At 41.8% G+C, this 22,411-nt stretch overlaps 1 protein-coding gene across 1 annotated transcript in view; it reads right to left on the reverse strand.

The window, feature by feature from the left end:
* Positions 1-22,411, reverse strand: part of DNAH5 (dynein axonemal heavy chain 5) — a 5,605,957-nt gene that overhangs the window by 1,790,834 nt on the left and 3,792,712 nt on the right. Inside the window, exon 41 of the mRNA XM_086967405.1 lies at positions 12,535-12,688. Coding sequence (XP_086823531.1) covers positions 12,535-12,688 — 154 coding nt within the window. The remainder of the gene's footprint in view (positions 1-12,534; positions 12,689-22,411) is intronic.

Genomic DNA, 22,411 nt, shown 5'->3' on the forward strand with positions numbered 1-22,411 from the left:
AGAGACGGGCGTTTGTCAATAAAGGGTTAACATTTATTGAACAGTCTTTCTTCTCGTACAAGAGAAATGTATTGCCACAATTGCAAGACTTGTTATGATAAAAAGTACGTACAGTAAGATAAGTATTGCGAATTAATACTGTAAAAGCATTGATAAGGTTTCTTAGCCATACAATGGTTTAAAAGTAATAAAACATATATACATTCATATATACATTAGGCTAAAATACTCAACTGGTGCTTCTAACTACGCCTACCCCAGTGTACCTGACCTAAGCCTAATACTTGGGAGGGGAGTAAGTAAGTAGCTTTAAGTTAAGTTGGTTTTGCCAAGGTTTGCTTCAAGAATTCTCATCTAAGGGTTTAGTCAACACCATACCTCTGAATAGAATGATGGAAGTCTGGTATCTCCTTCAGGGGGAACTCGATATCCCAGTCACCCGCGAGGGCAGACCAGAAACGCTGGCGCTGGATTTCTCAGCAGAAGAAAGGCAGCGTCTCTCTTCAGCGCGTCGAGGAAGGAGGGGGGACAGCGTCCGCGGGCAGCTTGGCATCTGCTGGGCTCTTCGCAGAGGGACGGCTGTTCAGCTCCTAAGCTCAAAATAATTGGTTATGGGTCCCGCACTCCTTTGGATGATTGTTTTGAGGATTGTTCAATGGGTGTAGTACTTTCGTTGGTGCAATGGATGGTGATCTTGCTGGGCTACCAAGATCGAGATATGTACCATTAAGCTATGTATCCTGTAAACACACGATGCATTCCATCCATGCACTCCTTTTCCAACTTTCATAAATGTTCATACGAATTCTACTTCCTTGTTGAATGATTTATTTGTTTCTCATATTGTGCAAAGTATATCTTTAAGTTCATGATTATTCAACATATTCCATGTCTCAGAAACATATTTCACATTATTATAGTTGCCCAATGCATTTCAAGCGTAACGCCCTTCCTCAGGGGACTTCTTAAACTCTAGAAACAATAATCATAAGTCACAATCAGTAATCAAAAAGGAATGGTCCCTAAATGAAAACACATTCTTATATTTACATTGTGCATCAGTAATACCCCACGTGCTGTAGTAAAATTCGTGAAAAACACTCATGGTACTTTTATAACATAATGCTCATGTCCGGATGGTGCAAAAAGACAGGTAAAATATAATGAAGACCCAATAACTGGGTACTGACCTTAATGCATGGAATAGTTCGTGCCTTGTGTGTAGCTGTAATGAAGTAAATGAGATCTGAGTGTCAAGCATGTCACGTTTCTGTATGAAAAAGTAATATGTGTCCGATATATCTTACCGAGGTACTAGGAATGTGGCGTCTTCCTCGCTAGTTTTGGCGTGCAGCGCTCTGTACGCGAGCGCTCTATGGTTTTAACGACCAAGCGTTCTGTGTTGCCAAGGTTACCGTGCATCGGCGGGTGACGTTCGTTAAACTCTATGGTAAACGGCGCTGTGGAAACAGCGCGTGCTTAGGAGGGTAAACGTGGATGAAGGACTATGTCGCTGGAAGTACGTAGTGTATTTGCGTGGGTAAACAATGGAATGTAAACAAAAAGACGGACTGGAAACTTGAGACGCGAGTGTAGAAATGATGATTCGAAAAACATGCGCGTGGGGATTAAAAAGTGATGTTCATAATGCAGGGTGATGTTCATGTGTATGATGAATGTGTTATGTGTGCATAACAAAGCGTAAGCAAAAATATCATATTCACATTGTACAGTAACTGATTTGGACTGTAATGCGAGCTGAAATGCAAAATATCAACAATTATGAATCATAGATAACAGTGAAAGTCCAGTCTTTCATTAAGCCCTTTCGGCTGGAGGGTGCACAAAAAGTCTATCCAGAAAATTTCTCTGCGCAGTAGGTGGCTGTTGTTGTCTCGACCCGGTAAGGTTGCCACTTTTTCGAGTATACAGAATTTTAATTGGCTTGCATTGTGTTTTGCCTCGTTAAAGTGTACTGCTATGGTAGATTTATCATTTTTTAACCGGATGTTACTTTTATGTTCCACAATTCTGGTCTTTATTTTCCTTTGTGTCTTACCTACATATGAGAGACCACAAGGGCATCTCAGTAAGTAAATTACATTTGAGGTGTCGCATGTTCCAGATACCTTCAATTTTATGGACGAACCTTTTGTGGGATGGTTTAAGGTATTTCCTTTTATAATTGCAGTACAGTTGCCACAGTTGTGGCATGGTAGAGTTCCTTTGTAAGTGCCATGTTCTGTTGTTTTCATTTCTTTTACCAATTCTTTCAAGTTCTTAGTTCTTTCATACGCAAAGATTGGTTGGTGTCTGAATAAATTTTTGAAATCGTCTTCAAGTGCCAGCATGGGCCAGTGTGTTTTGATTGATTTTTTGATCATAGGGCTGTTTGTGGAATATTTTGATACGAATACAGATCTATGTTCATCAATCTTTTCTTTAGGTTTTAGTAGATGTTCTCTTTGTAGTGTTTCAGCTCTCTGAGAGGCAGAATCCAGGATGGCTTGGGGGTATCCTCGTTTTCTGAATTTTTCCAACATTTCTTCTTTGTGTTTTTGGTACAATTCTTTTGTAGATGCTATTCTTTTGATCCTTAGTAGTTGTGAAAAAGGTAAATGCTGTTTGAGCGGAGTTTGGTGGAAACTTTTGAAGTGAAGTAAGTTGTTTCTGTCTGTTTTTTTGGTGAATATGGATGTGGTGATGTTGCCATTTTTGTTTGTTAATTGTACGTCCAGAAATGATAAGGACTCTTTGTCTGTGGTGAAGGTGAATTGTATTCTCTCATCAATTTGGTTTAGTGAATTGAGTTCTTTGATCAGATTTTCTTGGCTCCCTTTCCATAACACGAAGATATCATCGATGTATCTCTTGTAGAGGATTAGGTTGTTGGCCCATTCTTCTTTGTTCAATATGTGGTCAAGCTCATAGCGGTGCATGAACATATTAGCGTAAGTAGGCGCGGCACAATTGCCCATGGAAGTACCAGACATTTGTATGTAAAAGTAGTTCTCCCATTCAAAATAACTATGGTATAGCGTGAAGTGTAGTAGCTCCATTAGTAGTATTTTGAGTTTTTCTGGTTTATCCTCGTGTATGAGAAAGCTTTCCACGGCTGATAAGCCTGAATCGTGCGGTATAGATGTGTATAATGATTTCACGTCTATGCTTGCCATAATCATGTCTGTGGTGAAGTTGCTTTTTTCTGACTCCAAGATGTTCAAGAAGTGTGTGGTGTCCTTGATGTAGGTCGAGCTGTTTTGTACCATATTTTGAAAATGTTTATCCAAGTATTTTCCAACTGGCTCATGAATGGATCCGACTGTGGATACGATGGGTCTTAGTGGTGGTAATGTTTCATGTTTATGGATCTTGGGTATCATGTATATGTAGGGAGTTGCTGGGTTGTTTTTTATGAGGTATTCTTTTTCTTTGAGACCTATAGTGCCTTCATCAACTGCATTCTGTATGATGTTGGTGAGAATTTTGATGAATTCTTTTGTGGGATCCGATATGATACGTGTGTACATGTTCGAATCCTGAACATGTATCTGTACGTTTTCCTTGTAGTAACTTGTGTCCATTATCACCAAAGCTCCACCTTTGTCTGCTTGTCTTATGGTGATTTCCTGGTTGTTTGCTAGTTTTCTTCAGATTTGTTTCTCCTTCAATGGCATGTTGGAATGTTTTGGTCTTGGTTTTTTGAATATTTCTTCAAGTTCCGTTAGTATGACTTTTTCAAACGCATCCAATACTTTATGGCTCACTGGAGCTATGAATTTACTCCTTGATCTTAAACCCATGAGGGTGTTCTCTTGATTTTGTGTAGTGGTTGCTGTAGGTTCTATAACATTGGTAAAGAAATGTCTTAACCTTAATGCTCTGAGGAATTTGTATACGCAGACTTTTGTCTCCAGTAGGTTAGAATGGTATGTAGGAACGTATGAGGATCCTTTTTGTAATGTCTGTAATTCTTGATTACTCATTTGGTACTGAGATATGTTTATGACAAGGCTTTCTGACTCCTTGTGCTTTTGGCAACCGGAGCGCTTCCTGATTGTGCGTTTACTCCTCCTGGTTCTGTTTCCTGTCCAATGCTTACCTCTAAAAAAGGTACTGGTATTTGTTGAACACTGGATGTGCTAGCTGTTTCTTTGTCAGTTGTTGAACTGGATTGAGCGGTACGTGAGTCTTTTGGTTGCCCTGGTTTGGGTCTCCTATTGTCCCAATGGGGACGTCTTTGTTGCGAGTCGTCAGAGGATGTATCGTCTGTGGATTTGTCAGTGTTAGGTCTCTGTTGTCGCCTTTTTGCGTATATCTCTGCCCATGAGTATACTTCTCCCAATCGGTAATCTGTTGTGTCTCTTTTAAATTTTCTTAATTTTCTGTCGTTTATTTCTTTGGTGTACTCCTCCAATTTTTTATTGGTATCTATCAGAATTTGATCCCATTCCTCCTTTGTTACCAATTTGTTTAATTCATCTTTTGTTTGTGCAACTTCTTTTGTCAATTCCTCTATTAGTTTCGCTAACTCTTCAATGATCAATAAGATTAAATCCAAGGAACATTTGTTCAGGATGGCGTGCCATCGTTCAGTGAACCTTGCGTTGTTCTTACATAATGTAGATTTTAAGGATATTCTCAAGCCTCTGGGTATTCTTTGTGCCTTATGATATTTTATCAAAGTACTCGCATGAAGTTTTTGATTTACAATACGTTTTGATATGTACAATAGTTGTTTCAAGTTTGTTTCTTTAGAACCAATACTTGGACTTATGTCTTCTGTTTCTTCTATTAAGGAGTAAATCCGACTAGTGTCGTCTTCGGTGAATGCTAGGGTTTCTGCCCTTTGTTCAGTGGTATGTGCTATGTCTGCAAATTGCATTTCTGGTGGTGCCGGGAACCTGTTGGCTCAGGAGGTTATATGTGCAAAATAATTGGTTATGGGTCCCGCACTCCTTTGGATGATTGTTTTGAGGATTGTTCAATGGGTGTAGTACTTTCGTTGGTGCAATGGATGGTGATCTTGCTGGGCTACCAAGATCGAGATATGTACCATTAAGCTATGTATCCTGTAAACACACATTCCTAGTACCTCGGTAAGATATATCGGACACATATTACTTTTTCATACAGAAACGTGACATGCTTGACACTCAGATCTCATTTACTTCATTACAGCTACACACAAGGCACGAACTATTCCATGCATTAAGGTCAGTACCCAGTTATTGGGTCTTCATTATATTTTACCTGTCTTTTTGCACCATCCGGACATGAGCATTATGTTATAAAAGTACCATGAGTGTTTTTCACGAATTTTACTACAGCACGTGGGGTATTACTGATGCACAATGTAAATATAAGAATGTGTTTTCATTTAGGGACCATTCCTTTTTGATTACTGATTGTGACTTATGATTATTGTTTCTAGAGTTTAAGAAGTCCCCTGAGGAAGGGCGTTACGCTTGAAATGCATTGGGCAACTATAATAATGTGAAATATGTTTCTGAGACATGGAATATGTTGAATAATCATGAACTTAAAGATATACTTTGCACAATATGAGAAACAAATAAATCATTCAACAAGGAAGTAGAATTCGTATGAACATTTATGAAAGTTGGAAAAGGAGTGCATGGATGGAATGCATCGTGTGTTTACAGGATACATAGCTTAATGGTACATATCTCGATCTTGGTAGCCCAGCAAGATCACCATCCATTGCACCAACGAAAGTACTACACCCATTGAACAATCCTCAAAACAATCATCCAAAGGAGTGCGGGACCCATAACCAATTATTTTGCACATATAACCTCCTGAGCCAACAGGTTCCCGGCACCACCAGAAATGCAATTTGCAGACATAGCACATACCACTGAACAAAGGGCAGAAACCCTAGCATTCACCGAAGACGACACTAGTCGGATTTACTCCTTAATAGAAGAAACAGAAGACATAAGTCCAAGTATTGGTTCTAAAGAAACAAACTTGAAACAACTATTGTACATATCAAAACGTATTGTAAATCAAAAACTTCATGCGAGTACTTTGATAAAATATCATAAGGCACAAAGAATACCCAGAGGCTTGAGAATATCCTTAAAATCTACATTATGTAAGAACAACGCAAGGTTCACTGAACGATGGCACGCCATCCTGAACAAATGTTCCTTGGATTTAATCTTATTGATCATTGAAGAGTTAGCGAAACTAATAGAGGAATTGACAAAAGAAGTTGCACAAACAAAAGATGAATTAAACAAATTGGTAACAAAGGAGGAATGGGATCAAATTCTGATAGATACCAATAAAAAATTGGAGGAGTACACCAAAGAAATAAACGACAGAAAATTAAGAAAATTTAAAAGAGACACAACAGATTACCGATTGGGAGAAGTATACTCATGGGCAGAGATATACGCAAAAAGGCGACAACAGAGACCTAACACTGACAAATCCACAGACGATACATCCTCTGACGACTCGCAACAAAGACGTCCCCATTGGGACAATAGGAGACCCAAACCAGGGCAACCAAAAGACTCACGTACCGCTCAATCCAGTTCAACAACTGACAAAGAAACAGCTAGCACATCCAGTGTTCAACAAATACCAGTACCTTTTTTAGAGGTAAGCATTGGACAGGAAACAGAACCAGGAGGAGTAAACGCACAATCAGGAAGCGCTCCGGTTGCCAAAAGCACAAGGAGTCAGAAAGCCTTGTCATAAACATATCTCAGTACCAAATGAGTAATCAAGAATTACAGACATTACAAAAAGGATCCTCATACGTTCCTACATACCATTCTAACCTACTGGAGACAAAAGTCTGCGTATACAAATTCCTCAGAGCATTAAGGTTAAGACATTTCTTTACCAATGTTATAGAACCTACAGCAACCACTACACAAAATCAAGAGAACACCCTCATGGGTTTAAGATCAAGGAGTAAATTCATAGCTCCAGTGAGCCATAAAGTATTGGATGCGTTTGAAAAAGTCATACTAACGGAACTTGAAGAAATATTCAAAAAACCAAGACCAAAACATTCCAACATGCCATTGAAGGAGAAACAAATCTTAAGAAAACTAGCAAACAACCAGGAATTCACCATAAGACAAGCAGACAAAGGTGGAGCTTTGGTGATAATGGACACAAGTTACTACAAGGAAAACGTACAGATACATGTTCAGGATTCGAACATGTACACACGTATCATATCGGATCCCACAAAAGAATTCATCAAAATTCTCACCAACATCATACAGAATGCAGTTGATGAAGGCACTATAGGTCTCAAAGAAAAAGAATACCTCATAAAAAACAACCCAGCAACTCCCTACATATACATGATACCCAAGATCCATAAACATGAAACATTACCACCACTAAGACCCATCGTATCCACAGTCGGATCCATTCATGAGCCAGTTGGAAAATACTTGGATAAACATTTTCAAAATATGGTACAAAACAGCTCGACCTACATCAAGGACACCACACACTTCTTGAACATCTTGGAGTCAGAAAAAAGCAACTTCACCACAGACATGATTATGGCAAGCATAGACGTGAAATCATTATACACATCTATACCGCACGATTCAGGCTTATCAGCCGTGGAAAGCTTTCTCATACACGAGGATAAACCAGAAAAACTCAAAATACTACTAATGGAGCTACTACACTTCACGCTATACCATAGTTATTTTGAATGGGAGAACTACTTTTACATACAAATGTCTGGTACTTCCATGGGCAATTGTGCCGCGCCTACTTACGCTAATATGTTCATGCACCGCTATGAGCTTGACCACATATTGAACAAAGAAGAATGGGCCAACAACCTAATCCTCTACAAGAGATACATCGATGATATCTTCGTGTTATGGAAAGGGAGCCAAGAAAATCTGATCAAAGAACTCAATTCACTAAACCAAATTGATGAGAGAATACAATTCACCTTCACCACAGACAAAGAGTCCTTATCATTTCTGGACGTACAATTAACAAACAAAAATGGCAACATCACCACATCCATATTCACCAAAAAAACAGACAGAAACAACTTACTTCACTTCAAAAGTTTCCACCAAACTCCGCTCAAACAGCATTTACCTTTTTCACAACTACTAAGGATCAAAAGAATAGCATCTACAAAAGAATTGTACCAAAAACACAAAGAAGAAATGTTGGAAAAATTCAGAAAACGAGGATACCCCCAAGCCATCCTGGATTCTGCCTCTCAGAGAGCTGAAACACTACAAAGAGAACATCTACTAAAACCTAAAGAAAAGATTGATGAACATAGATCTGTATTCGTATCAAAATATTCCACAAACAGCCCTATGATCAAAAAATCAATCAAAACACACTGGCCCATGCTGGCACTTGAAGACGATTTCAAAAATTTATTCAGACACCAACCAATCTTTGCGTATGAAAGAACTAAGAACTTGAAAGAATTGGTAAAAGAAATGAAAACAACAGAACATGGCACTTACAAAGGAACTCTACCATGCCACAACTGTGGCAACTGTACTGCAATTATAAAAGGAAATACCTTAAACCATCCCACAAAAGGTTCGTCCATAAAATTGAAGGTATCTGGAACATGCGACACCTCAAATGTAATTTACTTACTGAGATGCCCTTGTGGTCTCTCATATGTAGGTAAGACACAAAGGAAAATAAAGACCAGAATTGTGGAACATAAAAGTAACATCCGGTTAAAAAATGATAAATCTACCATAGCAGTACACTTTAACGAGGCAAAACACAATGCAAGCCAATTAAAATTCTGTATACTCGAAAAAGTGGCAACCTTACCGGGTCGAGACAACAACAGCCACCTACTGCGCAGAGAAATTTTCTGGATAGACTTTTTGTGCACCCTCCAGCCGAAAGGGCTTAATGAAAGACTGGACTTTCACTGTTATCTATGATTCATAATTGTTGATATTTTGCATTTCAGCTCGCATTACAGTCCAAATCAGTTACTGTACAATGTGAATATGATATTTTTGCTTACGCTTTGTTATGCACACATAACACATTCATCATACACATGAACATCACCCTGCATTATGAACATCACTTTTTAATCCCCACGCGCATGTTTTTCGAATCATCATTTCTACACTCGCGTCTCAAGTTTCCAGTCCGTCTTTTTGTTTACATTCCATTGTTTACCCACGCAAATACACTACGTACTTCCAGCGACATAGTCCTTCATCCACGTTTACCCTCCTAAGCACGCGCTGTTTCCACAGCGCCGTTTACCATAGAGTTTAACGAACGTCACCCGCCGATGCACGGTAACCTTGGCAACACAGAACGCTTGGTCGTTAAAACCATAGAGCGCTCGCGTACAGAGCGCTGCACGCCAAAACTAGCGAGGAAGACGCCACATTCCTAGTACCTCGGTAAGATATATCGGACACATATTACTTTTTCATACAGAAACGTGACATGCTTGACACTCAGATCTCATTTACTTCATTACAGCTACACACAAGGCACGAACTATTCCATGCATTAAGGTCAGTACCCAGTTATTGGGTCTTCATTATATTTTACCTGTCTTTTTGCACCATCCGGACATGAGCATTATGTTATAAAAGTACCATGAGTGTTTTTCACGAATTTTACTACAGCACGTGGGGTATTACTGATGCACAATGTAAATATAAGAATGTGTTTTCATTTAGGGACCATTCCTTTTTGATTACTGATTGTGACTTATGATTATTGTTTCTAGAGTTTAAGAAGTCCCCTGAGGAAGGGCGTTACGCTTGAAATGCATTGGGCAACTATAATAATGTGAAATATGTTTCTGAGACATGGAATATGTTGAATAATCATGAACTTAAAGATATACTTTGCACAATATGAGAAACAAATAAATCATTCAACAAGGAAGTAGAATTCGTATGAACATTTATGAAAGTTGGAAAAGGAGTGCATGGATGGAATGCATCGTGTGTTTACAGGATACATAGCTTAACAGCTCCTAAGCTCACCACACCATCGTTCGCGCTTTAGCAGCGATAATGGTATCAGTAGCTTCACCACCAAAGGGACAGCAGCAGCATCAGCGTACTGCATACAGCATACAACAGCAATGGGACACCAGCAATTGCTTAAGGCAACGTTGGTAGTATTTATACCTGACAGGTGCCTGGTTTGACGCAAGTTTGCTGGACATAAGACGTCAATTAAAGATGTCACTAGGAAGTGATAGCTATCAGTTGCTCATTAGAGTTCCATTACTAATCAAAAACACAGCAAGCGGGGATTTCCAGGTTTGCTGAGTTTTTATCTTGTTGAAGAACTCGGAGTGTTAATCTAGGAATATCAGATAGTGACTTCTGCTCTGTCATTGCACTAATTGGTTGCAAAGGAAGTGGCAGAGAACTATGCTGGAATGTGGCTCTGTTCGTGTGAGGCCAGAGATGACTTTCTGAATATCGCACTTGAACGGTTATGCCAATATAGGGAATAAATGGATTTATAGCCGAATAGGGGCATAAGGTCGCAGTATCGATCAGGAGCCTAGATAAACACGCAACAAAATAAACAAGAATGACTTGAATCTAAAATTTCAAGTAACCTAAGTAGATTGAGCATTTTGGATATAAAGTTAAGTACAGGAAGGTTAACTTAATACAGCAGTCTGCGCTCACAGTATGGTCAAGACAGGGGAGGGCATGGAACCTTATCTGGCCCTTATGTTTAATGCGCAAGATATATTTTTAATCACCGATTTTAGGCTCAACCTTTTACATCATCTACTGGCCGATCCACCAGGTTTTACTTTAACTGTTGAGCAGAAGGGTGCCTGCGGCTGCTACAATCGGTCTCTGCAGGACACCCTTCATTTTGTATTATTATGCCCATTTTATGTATTACCCAGGCGCAGTTTTTTAGTAGGTATTTTGAAACAGGCCAAGTTCAGACATGCTAAGGTCTCCCTATTATTGTTCCAAAGGGCCAATGATCCTCGAACGTTGTTTTAAAATATGAATTTTATTAAGGTTGCTTCTAAGGCTAAGGAATACAAGAGGGTTGTACTGAATTAATTTTCCATCAATTATTCCTAATCAGCATTGTTGCGGGCAGGTGATGTTCATGAATTGTATTTTAATTGTTTTTTAACTGTATAAATATTTACTTTTAAGGTGTTTTTCAAATACCGAATAAAGGGTTATTGAATTGAATTGAATACAGCACTCTGCCACAAGACTACAGCAGGACACATCCTTCTCCATGGGACAACCAGCCACCCTAAGATTTGAAATGGAGCATCCTCTATTGGGATTTGTTGAGAGCAAAGCGCGACTACAGCACAGAAATGGTTTTTCTTAATAAACAAAAAATATTGTTAAGGCACTTTAAAGATCATTGTTACTCGAATTGGGTTTTTAATAAGGCTGTGGAAAAGGCGAAGGTATGAAACAGGGGTTACATCACCAATAAATAGTTTCTATTAGCATGAATGCTACATTAGTTACTTGTACTTCATGTGGCTGTAATTTACAAAACTGATAACACAGAAGGCTTGGATGGACTACAACTGTGACTCTATGGTTGAAGTGGAAAAAAGTGCCAGTGCACATATCTGTGAGCACTAATAAATATAAGAAAACACGTTTAAAAAAAGATATTTTACATAAAATTGAATGTCATGAGGAGGTATGTGCAAGATGTTACAAGGTCATCATACTAGTGTAATACGCTTAATAAAAAATCTTTTCATAAGCAAGTGTATAAATCATCACTAGAATTTAACCCATTGGGCACCTTTGTATCCAGTTCCAGGATGTATTTGGTCTCCAATCTTCTAAGCAGTGCCTTACGGTTGCCCCCGCGTCAGAGTGGTGGAAACCTGTCCACCACAAAGTAGCTGAAATGATTGAGGCAGTTGTTGTGGACATCTTTGAAATGCCTGGCAACCAGGTATGCCGCATCGCTATTGTTGATTGACCTCATGTGCTGGACTATCCGCTTGTGTACCTGCAACTTGGTGCTACCCACATATTGCAGGCCACAGGAACACTCCAGCACATAAACGGCAAATTCTGTCTTGCACGTGAGCCTCTTGGATATGGTGATGGGAATATCCTGAAAGGGGCTATTGTATGTTGTTCTACTTTTGCCATGTTTGCATGCTTTGCACGCTGGACATCTGACAAAACTCTTCACACTCTGTAGCCATGATTTGGCCAAAGAGATCTCAGGACTACTCTTGACCAACATGTCACTCATGGAGCGTGCTTTTCAAAATGTTATGTTGGGTGAGTTCATGAGTGTTTCACCTATTATTGGGTCATTATATAGATATCTGTGGTAATTCTATGTTGTTCCATCAACTATCTGCCCATATCAAATACAACAATCCCAGAAGCCAGCCTTGGCCATCTTTAACAAGAGGTAAGGATGCAGTTAAACTGTTGGAGGGCTTTTCAGTTCACAACTTTACTCCAATACAAATAATCATGATGTGACACAAACACAGTCTTCTAGTACCTGTCATTGATTTCATCAGTGTCTGGATACAAGTTGTTTTACCAGCCCCGCTTGGTCCCAGTGCCATCATACCATGTCTCACCCTTTGGGTCTCAAACAACTGGATTATTTTCAGCGTCCATGGAGGATGGCTAATCAACCCTGCGGCTTCCACCTGAAACCATTTGTAGCAAACCATAATTAATCAATGTGTATATATACCATCATGATAAAGATGATTTCATACCTCATCACATTTATATATTATACATGCTGTTCATAAATTATTGTGACAATTTATGTATTGTACCAGAAAGTCGACTCAACTGGTTGACGCACTGCAGTAGAAATAGTTAACCTAGCAAAGCAGAATTCAGTATTTATGGGAGAATTCAGTCACAGTCAAATTTGACTGGGGAATGTGCTTGCAGAGTTAGTTCCATTCAGTAACGTTATTTTCCTTAATGTTTGGTGCAGAACTCTTACCTAGACCTCTATCACCATCTATTGAAGATGAAAATCAGTTTCATGGACCTCCTCCAAGAACGGCAATCACTCACTAAACTCCCAGAGTTAATTCATTTAGTATTCATCACAATCTGTTAATTGGCTATACGCGTGGTAAATTTGACAGAAGTATACAGAGGGGGATATCGTCTCCAGAGCACATTTCTATTGTCCTGAGGCGGAAGTCGGGATAATTGTTGCACTGCTAGCCTTTTTAAAAATTGCATTCTGTGTATGGTCCTGAGGCGGAAGCCGGGATAAATATTACACCGCTAGCCATTTTTAGAATTGTATTTTATTCCTTGGCACTGACCCGATTTTATAATTACTGATTTGCACACCTCGCATTCTGCTACCCTCTGTACTTGAACCCTGGTCCCCGCAGCCGACTAGGCGCTGCCACGGGACACATAGGGAGTTAGCGGGGTAAGCGGACATGTTAGGAGGAACTCGGGGGCGGTCTAGTTGTTGAGAACTCGCGCCCTCATCAGATATAAATGACTATCGTCACTCGGCCGCACAGCGGACGAGCGCAGCGGGCGCGCCGGCCCGCGCCCATACGGGCCCAGGGGCCAGTCCCCCTGCTCGAAATTGTAGCTTAAGGATTACCTACTCAGGTGTCCAACTGATCTCCCTTACACCATCTACAAAGTCTGACTGCACTGTTTTCTATCCGAATGATAAGGCCCCGAGAGCCTTCAGGAACTGTACGTTTGGTCTGGTAGCCGCATACCCCTGCCGGAGTTGCGCGCCCCGCATCAGACCTTCCTGCAACATCGGGTTCACGTTTATTAGCCTTAATTGTAGATCGCTAGCTAAACACAAGCGTGAGATCTTTGATCTCCTTGTGGACGAACGACCCGATGCGCTGTTTTTGACTGAAACATGGCTACATGAAGGCTCAGTGCCGGACCTTGCCGAAGCACTGCCAGCTAACTACACTATTCTCAGGCAAGATAGAGCCGACAGAATGGGAGGAGGCATTGCGATTGTAATAAAGAGAAATGTTCACTGCTTGCTTGAACTTGCAGACCTTAAAGACTGCGAGGCAGTCTATTTTAAATTAGCACTTCATCCTAAGTATACCCTCACAGGCCTGCTAGTTTATCGCCCCCCCGGGCCCAGCTAATGCTTGGGCCCCACAGTTATCAGAATATGTAGCCACCGCACTGCTGCACTCCATCTGGATGACCCCATGTGCTGCGTGAGTACAAACTTAATTTCTGATCTCGCAGCCTTGAACATGATACTACAAAATCATGGTCCCACACACAAAGGGGGCCACTTGCTGGACCCTATCTTTTCCAATCTGGTCCATATACAATGCCGTCCAGCACTCCCCATGCATTGGTCAGATCACTTGTTGATCTGTTTTAGCCTCTCCCTCCGGGACATCTTGGTCCAACCCAAATTTTCCACGTCCACCGTTAGGAGGGACTGGAAAAAGCTGGACGCGGCCGCCTGCAACCAGCACTTAAACTCCCATCCTCCAAAAGATTACACTAAAAGGAACAATGTAGAAGCAGCAGCTGCTAGTACATATTCTTGGCTTTCGGAAGCCATAAATAGCTGCCAGCCCCTGTCTCATAAAAAATCAGTCACTCACAAACCACCGGCCCCGTGGTTCAACGAACAATTAAAAACAGACAAATCTTACTGCAAAAAATTAGAAAGATTATGGAGAAAGGACTACTCTCCTGCAGCAGATCAGGCCTACAAAAAGGAACTGAAGCGCTACCATAAAGCGTGTGGCCAGGCCAGAGCCACCTACGTCGCTAAAACCATAAACAACGCTGTAAATAAGTCTAACGTGCTTTTTGGGCTGATCAAGGACCTAGCCGGATCAGGCACAGTGGCCGGACCGCCGCCCCTGGACAGTACCCAGTGCGAAGAGCTTGCTCAGTTCTTTACCACTAAGATCGAGAAAATATACCAAGACATACCTGAGCTCAATGGTGGAATCACGTCCCTGACCACGGCCATTAGCTACAGCCCCTCGAGCATCATGCCTGTCACATATGCCCCTCTGGTCGAATGGCCAGACCTTAATCCGTCTGCTTTATCAGAACACCTGGCCATACTCAAATCAGGCTCACCTAATGATCCCATTCCTGTCTCTGTTCTCAGACTTCTGGATGAGCCTCAGCTCGTCAGGATTTGCTCCACACTCAATATCTCAATACATCAGGCCAGCGTTCCTGCGTGTTGGAAGCATGCCATGGTTTCTCCTTTGTTGAAGAAACCTATGGCAGATCCTAAAAACCCTGCTAACTTTAGGCCGATTTTGTTATTACCCGTTTTTCCAAGGTAATGGAAAGACACATTCACCAGCATTTGGCCTAGTTCGTTTCGACAAACAATCTGTTACATGACTCTCAGTCAGGGTTTCGCCCAGGATTCTCAACTGAGACAGCACTCTTGGGAGTCACTGAGAATCTCCGCTTTATGCTGGACAGAGGGGACTGATTCTGTTAGACCTCAGTGCGGCCTTCAAGACCATCTCCCACGCCATTCGGCTTAGAGCGTTGGCCTCCCTAGGCATTGGGGGCAAGGCCCTGAAATGGCTGGAATCTTTCCTGGCCGATCGGACCTTCCAAGTGTTTTCCCAGTCCTCGTCATCCAAGGTTCATGCCTCTCCTTTTGGAGTGCCCCAGGGTTCAATCCTCAGCCTCCTTCTTTTTAATCTATATGTTACTCCCTTGGCCTACATCGCCGGGCAAGCGGGGCTCACACTGTTCACCTACGTGGATGACTCGCAGATCGTCTTTTCCCTTTCACAATCGGATCAGTCCCCCACTTCCATCCTCCAGTCGGGTCTCAGTGAAATAGCTACTTGGATGAATCAAAATCTGCTCAAGCTGAATGGGGGGAAAACGGAGATTCTGATCCTTGGGAATAAGCATGATCTGTGGTGTTTCAAGCATTGGCCGGCCGAAATGGGCCCTATTCCATCCGCATCTGAGCATGTCCACAATTTGGGGTGATTATAGATCAGGGGCTTACAATGCAGACACAAGCGAAGAAAGTGGCGGCCACTTGCTTTGCCATCCTGCGCTGGCTGAGGAAGATTTTGTGGATGCTGCTTGTTGACACCCAGAGGTCTGTGGTCAATGCCTTGGTGACCTCCCGGTTGGAATACGGCAATGTACTCTACCTGGGGGCTACCAAGGCAGCCATCAGGCGCCTCCAAATGGTGCAGAATGCCGTGGCGCGTCTACTCTGCGGCTGCAAAAGATACGAACCTATTGCAGGGCGTCTTAGGGACCTTCACTGGCTCAGAGTGGAGAGCGTGTGAAGTTTAAAGCCCTAAGCTGTATGTACAAAATTAAAGCAGGCACGGCCCCAAGATATCTGAAATCACTGGTCAAGACATACTCCCCAACACGCACACTGCGGTCGTCCACCCAATAACTTTTCTGTGTGCCTAAGGTCAGACTCTCAAGGATTGGCGGGAGGTCCTTCGCCTCTCTGGGTCCCAGGCTTTGGAACTCCCTCCCCCTGGACATCTGCGCTGAAAGCTGCTATGGCCGTTTTCGGAAAGCAATTAAAACCTAGCTTTTTAACCAATAATCTATGACCCAGTGTCTGTGGCTCTTGTCTCCGTTAGCGCCGGGAAACCCTTTTTGGGTAGCTGCCGCGGTCTATAAACTGAAAAAATAAATAAGTAAATAAATATTGTTACAGTCGAGAGTTGTTACAGATTAATGAAGACTCTGCCTGAGTGCTTTTAAGTCCACTTTACAAGCAGGATAGAGGCAGTGCTTTAAGATGGTTTGAAAGCTTGGTCCTATTTCCTGTCGTTGCCTTCCAAAACATAAATCACCAAAGCTGTCTAAAAAGCGAAAAACAAAATCTGTGTGACAGACTTGAAGGTATAAATAGACTGACCATAACACTCAATGCACCCTGCTGGTTCACATTCCTCTCCATGAGCATCTCTAAAGGTGGAGAAGTGTTTCTAAATCTGCGCTAAGCAGCACACCATCTTTGCTTCTGCTTTCTTCTTCACATCATCCTGTTAACAAATGCTAGCCTCTCTCCGTGAGTCCATCAGTTTTCAGAGACTGGTACGTCAATTATCAAAGAGGAGAGAAAATCTGATTCCTAAAGAAAACAGATGCAAAAGCTTACCCCTCAAGTACTCCGACGTGAGGTGAACTCTAATACTATTAAAGTTAAACATCTTCCTCACAAACCATACCAATAAGAATGTAAAATCCTATATCTATATCCCCGTATGAGTGCTTGTATACCCTGAAAATCCTAATAAACTTATGTGCATCAACACTTGCGGATATATTTTAGTAATCAATTGTGATTTCGTTTTGCATCTGCCTGAAGCCAACTTAAAGCCTTAGCATTATTGCATTTTGAAAACATTGTGAATAAGGTTCTATTTTATTATTCTGTGTTGTAAACCGCATATGCTAAAGTGTTCTAGTAAGTGTAGCCTTGTTCTGAGGCTGGCACACTGGAGCGAGAATTTCAGAAAGTAGGAGTCAGCCTTTTTTGGCCTGTGAAACATGCATCTTTCCTTTGAGGACTTAGCCCATAGCCTTCGAAAGTATTTATTTTTGAAGAAGCGTCACCTGCAAGTGCAGACCAGTCTTTCTACTAGTCTAGCTTTTGCTTCTGTATGGAGATTCCGCAGTAACACAATGCCCAACTACCTGGATCGAACATAGAATTAAACAGACATAGAAAGAGGCGCACCAGTGGAGGTTCATGGAGGGTGTTGGAGTGCCACTACCTGCCTCTCGAGCTGTACTTCAGGTGAAGTAAAAACAGGGTGTAGATCCTTTTGAGGCTCTAGCTTTAGCTTGTAAGCGGTCTCGCTTGAGTTCAGACGCTGTTCCTGATCAGCCGCTGCCTGGTCGAAAAGACTCTGGGGCATATTATCAAGGACCGGTGTTAAAATTATCGCCGATTTATCGGCAGGAAACTGCAGCGAAAGCGGCGATAATGGGCTTGATAATACGCCCTTGTTAATTCCCATAGAAGCCCATGTTAACATCAGAACATGGGTTTCTATGGGAATTAACAAGGGCGTATTATCAAGCCCATTATCGCAGTTTTATTGGCAGTCTCCTGCCGGTAAAACAGCGATAATTTTAACACCGGTCCTTGATAATATGCCCCTGTATTCTCACGAGTGAGAGTAAAACTAGAGCAGCTATTAGTAGCCGGTAGCACCGTCTTACTTTTCTATAGGCACACAATGTCCAAGAGGCTAAAAAGGTTTTAGTCACCGAGCCCACCCCTGTCGTGTTTCAGCCCGGGCGGATGCAGCTTCTAGGGCACAGACACAGTGGTCGAAGTGGGAAAAAAAGAGTAGGGGAACTGTGGGTGGAGCACCAGGAGGCGGGAATAACCAGATGATTGGGTCAGTGCCGGAGTCAGAGGTGTGGCCAAAAAGAGCAAAACATACCAATTTTTTGTATGTTTGGCATTTTACTGACCAGATACAGCTTATAACATTATTTAATACAATCAATGGATACATGTTTATTTGAGGTTTAATATATGAGTTAATGACATTAAAATACATTTACAATGATGGATAAGTTTTCAATCATAGAATGTCCCAAATACGCTGATAAGTGGAACCAGATACCATTTGTTTCCGAGCCAAGCAGTTTCTTTCATCAGCACTTCTCTCTTTTTCTGACCATTTCTGAACATAAAAAGTGGGTTTAAATTATATGACAGGAGGCCCCACATGTTGGGAAACACTGTTGATTACATTATTCAGTGCCCCTCGGTCAATGCAAAATTGTAGTCCAACGTATTTTATGTGCTTCACGCAACATGTCATGAAGCCAGCATTAGATGCCTCCTGGTTTCCTGTTATTGTATCTAAAAATAGCTCTCTAAAATGAATATATGCACCTAAAACAACTCAGACCTGTTGGTTTTGCAGATCCTTTAAGCAATATCAGATGAATGAGGTACAATTATTATATTAGTAGTTTGTGTGTTTACTACTCAAGTTAGTTAGCAATGAAAATTGCAAATGTATCAATTCCGAAATTATGAGACTCAAACAGTGGTACAGTCAAAAATAGGTAGTGGTCCTTGTATTATCTCAATCAGTTATTTTCTCTCCTTCCGACTACTATCCTCTGTAATCACTATTAGACACCTTCATCCTCTGTCTCTCGCCAAGCACTGTAGGTGTCAAGAAATACCGCCCAACAGAGACTGCATTAGGAAGTTCAAACATGAAAGGCAAAGTATCCTACTTTGCAAATGTTTTCCACATAATTAAAGCTCTGCCATATTTGCCACTTAATACACCATCGCATCGGCTGCATAATCTGATGGTCTGAACAAAAAAAATTTTTGTAGCTCACACCGTTCAAAACACGTTTGTTGCTGTGAAGTAGAAGGCCCTTTCCAAAGGTTGACTGGTCACCGTTCTCACTGCTGCACTTGTATGTTTAACTGTTATTAATGAGGCAAAAGCTTTGCAGAGACTGTTGGTATGTGTAAAAAAGTCAAAATACTAAAGTATTAGAAAATGTCCCACACATTACTCTGCAGCCTTTCTTTGCTGCATAATGTAGTCAACAATGCAACATCATTTTGTCCTCCATTGCTGCATAATTGCAGTGCCCCCAAAGCAGACTGCACATGTTAAAAGTACCTGTGCATGAAGCAGAGAGATTGTGAAGTTTGCGAACTTAGAGGTATATATACGGTAATGGTGGCTTAGGGCAGCGCAGCAAGTTATTTTGCTATGCTGCCCTCCGTCACAGGGAAAGTGCAGGTATTTATCCAATACGGCCCATTTCTGTCTTTCCCCCCAGTGCTGGCGTGTTTCGTCAGCCTAGCGCTAATGCAGGCACCCTTTTGCATGCAGGATTGTTTTTGTGCAGGAAGGCGGACCTTCCTGCACAAAAACAATCCCAAGAGGCTTTTCCCTCTTTCCATGTATGCTGCACATATAGAAAGAGAAAACTACTGGGAGAAATAAAGATATTTCTCCTTGTTGTGCCTCCCATGGGGAGGCGTAAGATTTTGATAGATTCCCAGGTTTACAAGTCCTTGTAAATCTAGGAATGCATCAAAAACCATGAGAGTTGCATGGGAACACCCACCGCTATGCGTCCCTTGTGCAGAGGAAGGCAAAGCGGCTATTTCTGCTGTGTCGCATTACTCCATATTCATGAAACCATTCAAAGCCATGTAAAGTGGCTATGAGTGGCTTCATAAAAATGACTTAGAGAATTGCATCATGCATTTACCACATTCCGTGGAGCAAAAAGGATGCAAGGTCCTCGTAAATCTGCCCCTTAGTTTGGTGTGCATGAAAATCCTGCGTTGCAGATCCCTGGTGAGTTTCACTACTACTGCTGGAACAAGGCCAATGGAGGCACAAATGGGTGAGGCGGACTGGCCTAAACGGTCCTGTGACCTCAGTGACAAAGTCTCTTTTTATCTGCTTCTTCGTAGGCCTGCCCACAAGACTGAAGGTGAACTTCAGTATGGATTGTGGTGGACAAGCCTTCAAGTTTAACCCACACTGGCCTCCAGTAGGGTCCACCTGCTGGTCCTAAGAGACTAGGGGCCTCATTTATGAGAAATGACGCATCGCTGCGTGAAAGCAGCGATGTGTCACTTCTCAGTGCGCACTCCTTGCGACATTCCTGATGCGTCAGATTTAATGTATGACGCATCATGTCGCAAGGAGTTACAGATACGTCAGTATTTCTGACGTATCTGTAAGCGTAAAAGTGACGCATTGCTGGAGTGTGTCAAAAAAGTGACGCAATTCCAGCAATGCGTCCTTTCACATGGGGCAAGCCCCATGTGAAAGGGTCTGCGTCAGTCTTACGCCTGCTGTGAGGCAAGCGCAAGATTTTGACGCAACGGCGTCCTAAAAGTGACGCAGTGAAATCTCATAGATTTCACTGCATCACTTCTACGACCCTTCCTTGCGTCAATACGCCCCCCTTGCATACATTATACCTGGTGCAGGTATAATGTGGCGCAGGGGTTTACAAAGTGACGCATCTACCTAGATGCGTCACTTTGTAAGTATGGCGCAACAAGGCGCATTTTTTATGCCACTGGTGCGTCACAAAAAGTGGCACACCGGTGGCGTAAAAGTGAAGCACAGCCTCATAAATGAGGCCCCAGGGCTTCTATGGTCTAAAGAGGCCTTCTAGGGTCTAGTAGGGGAATATGCTACCTCAAGAGAGTAGTCTGGTTCCCCAGTTTCAAATTCCGTAGCTCTGGCCATAGTGTCACATCCTCTCCACCCCCCCGAACACCTCCTGCCCCACTTAGAGAAACCTGCACTGCCTTCAGCTACAACCCAATTGTGCCCACTTATAAACACTTGGAGGTTACTCAATTTATAGTATGCACTGCCTGAAAGAAACAATAACATCATGGAAAAAAGCCAACACTAATGCAAAATCATGTAAACCATGCAAAATATAGGCAGGAAAGACAATGTTACCTTAAAGCTTTTACACTCGTTGTTCAGAAATCAATGAGTGTTTTTTGCCTCAAACATTGAGGAAATGAATACAGGATTCCTTCTGTACACAGGTGTGCCTTTGTTGCACTCGTGGACAACAAGGAAAGGGCTAAGTAGGGTTCATAAGATTAAGGGACTCTTCAGGAGAATCTGATCTGACTCACGGAAACGCACAAGGGCTGCTCCACATTCATGTCAGCCAGCTAGCTGCTCAAACATCAACATTATGTATTCAAGTGTCCTGCAAAGGATACCTTTTGAACTGCCCAGCGTGGCTAACTCTCCTACCCACAAAAAATTTGAGACAGCTCTTGACAGTAAAAAGAGAAATTATATTTTCATTCGGAAGTAAAGGATGCATTCAACTTAATTTTTTTGGGTGACACAATAGTACTTTAGTGATGCAGTAAAGTGTCAAAAATCACAAACCTGAGAGGTTCCAAAAGCAAGGCCTGATGCCTTTGACAATGCTTGTTTAGATATCTCATTTGTTAAATGGGGTACTTTTGATTTGGTGCCAGAGAGGGCGAACTGGGAACCTAAAGCAGCTCTGGCAAATGTTGTCCATCCTCTGTGCGGTGTGTTGCGAGCAAACGCAGCAAGCGACCCTGACCACTACAAAGGGCTAACTCTCCTACCCACAAAAAACTTGAGACAGCTCTTGACAGTAAAAAGAGAAATTATATTTTCATTCGGAAGTAAAGGATGCATTCAACTTTATTTTTTTGGGTGACACAATAGTACTTTAGTGATGCAGTAAAGTGTCAAAAATCACAAACCTGAGAGGTCCCAAAAGCAAGGCCTGATGCCTTTGACAATGCTTGTTTAGATATCTCATTTGTTAAATGGGGTACTTTTGATTTGGTGCCAGAGAGGGCGAACTGGGAACCCAAAGCAGCTCTG

The sequence above is a fragment of the Lissotriton vulgaris genome, chromosome 4_1, assembly GCF_964263255.1.
Source record: "Lissotriton vulgaris chromosome 4_1, aLisVul1.2, whole genome shotgun sequence".
NCBI classification, from domain to species: domain Eukaryota; kingdom Metazoa; phylum Chordata; class Amphibia; order Caudata; family Salamandridae; genus Lissotriton; species Lissotriton vulgaris.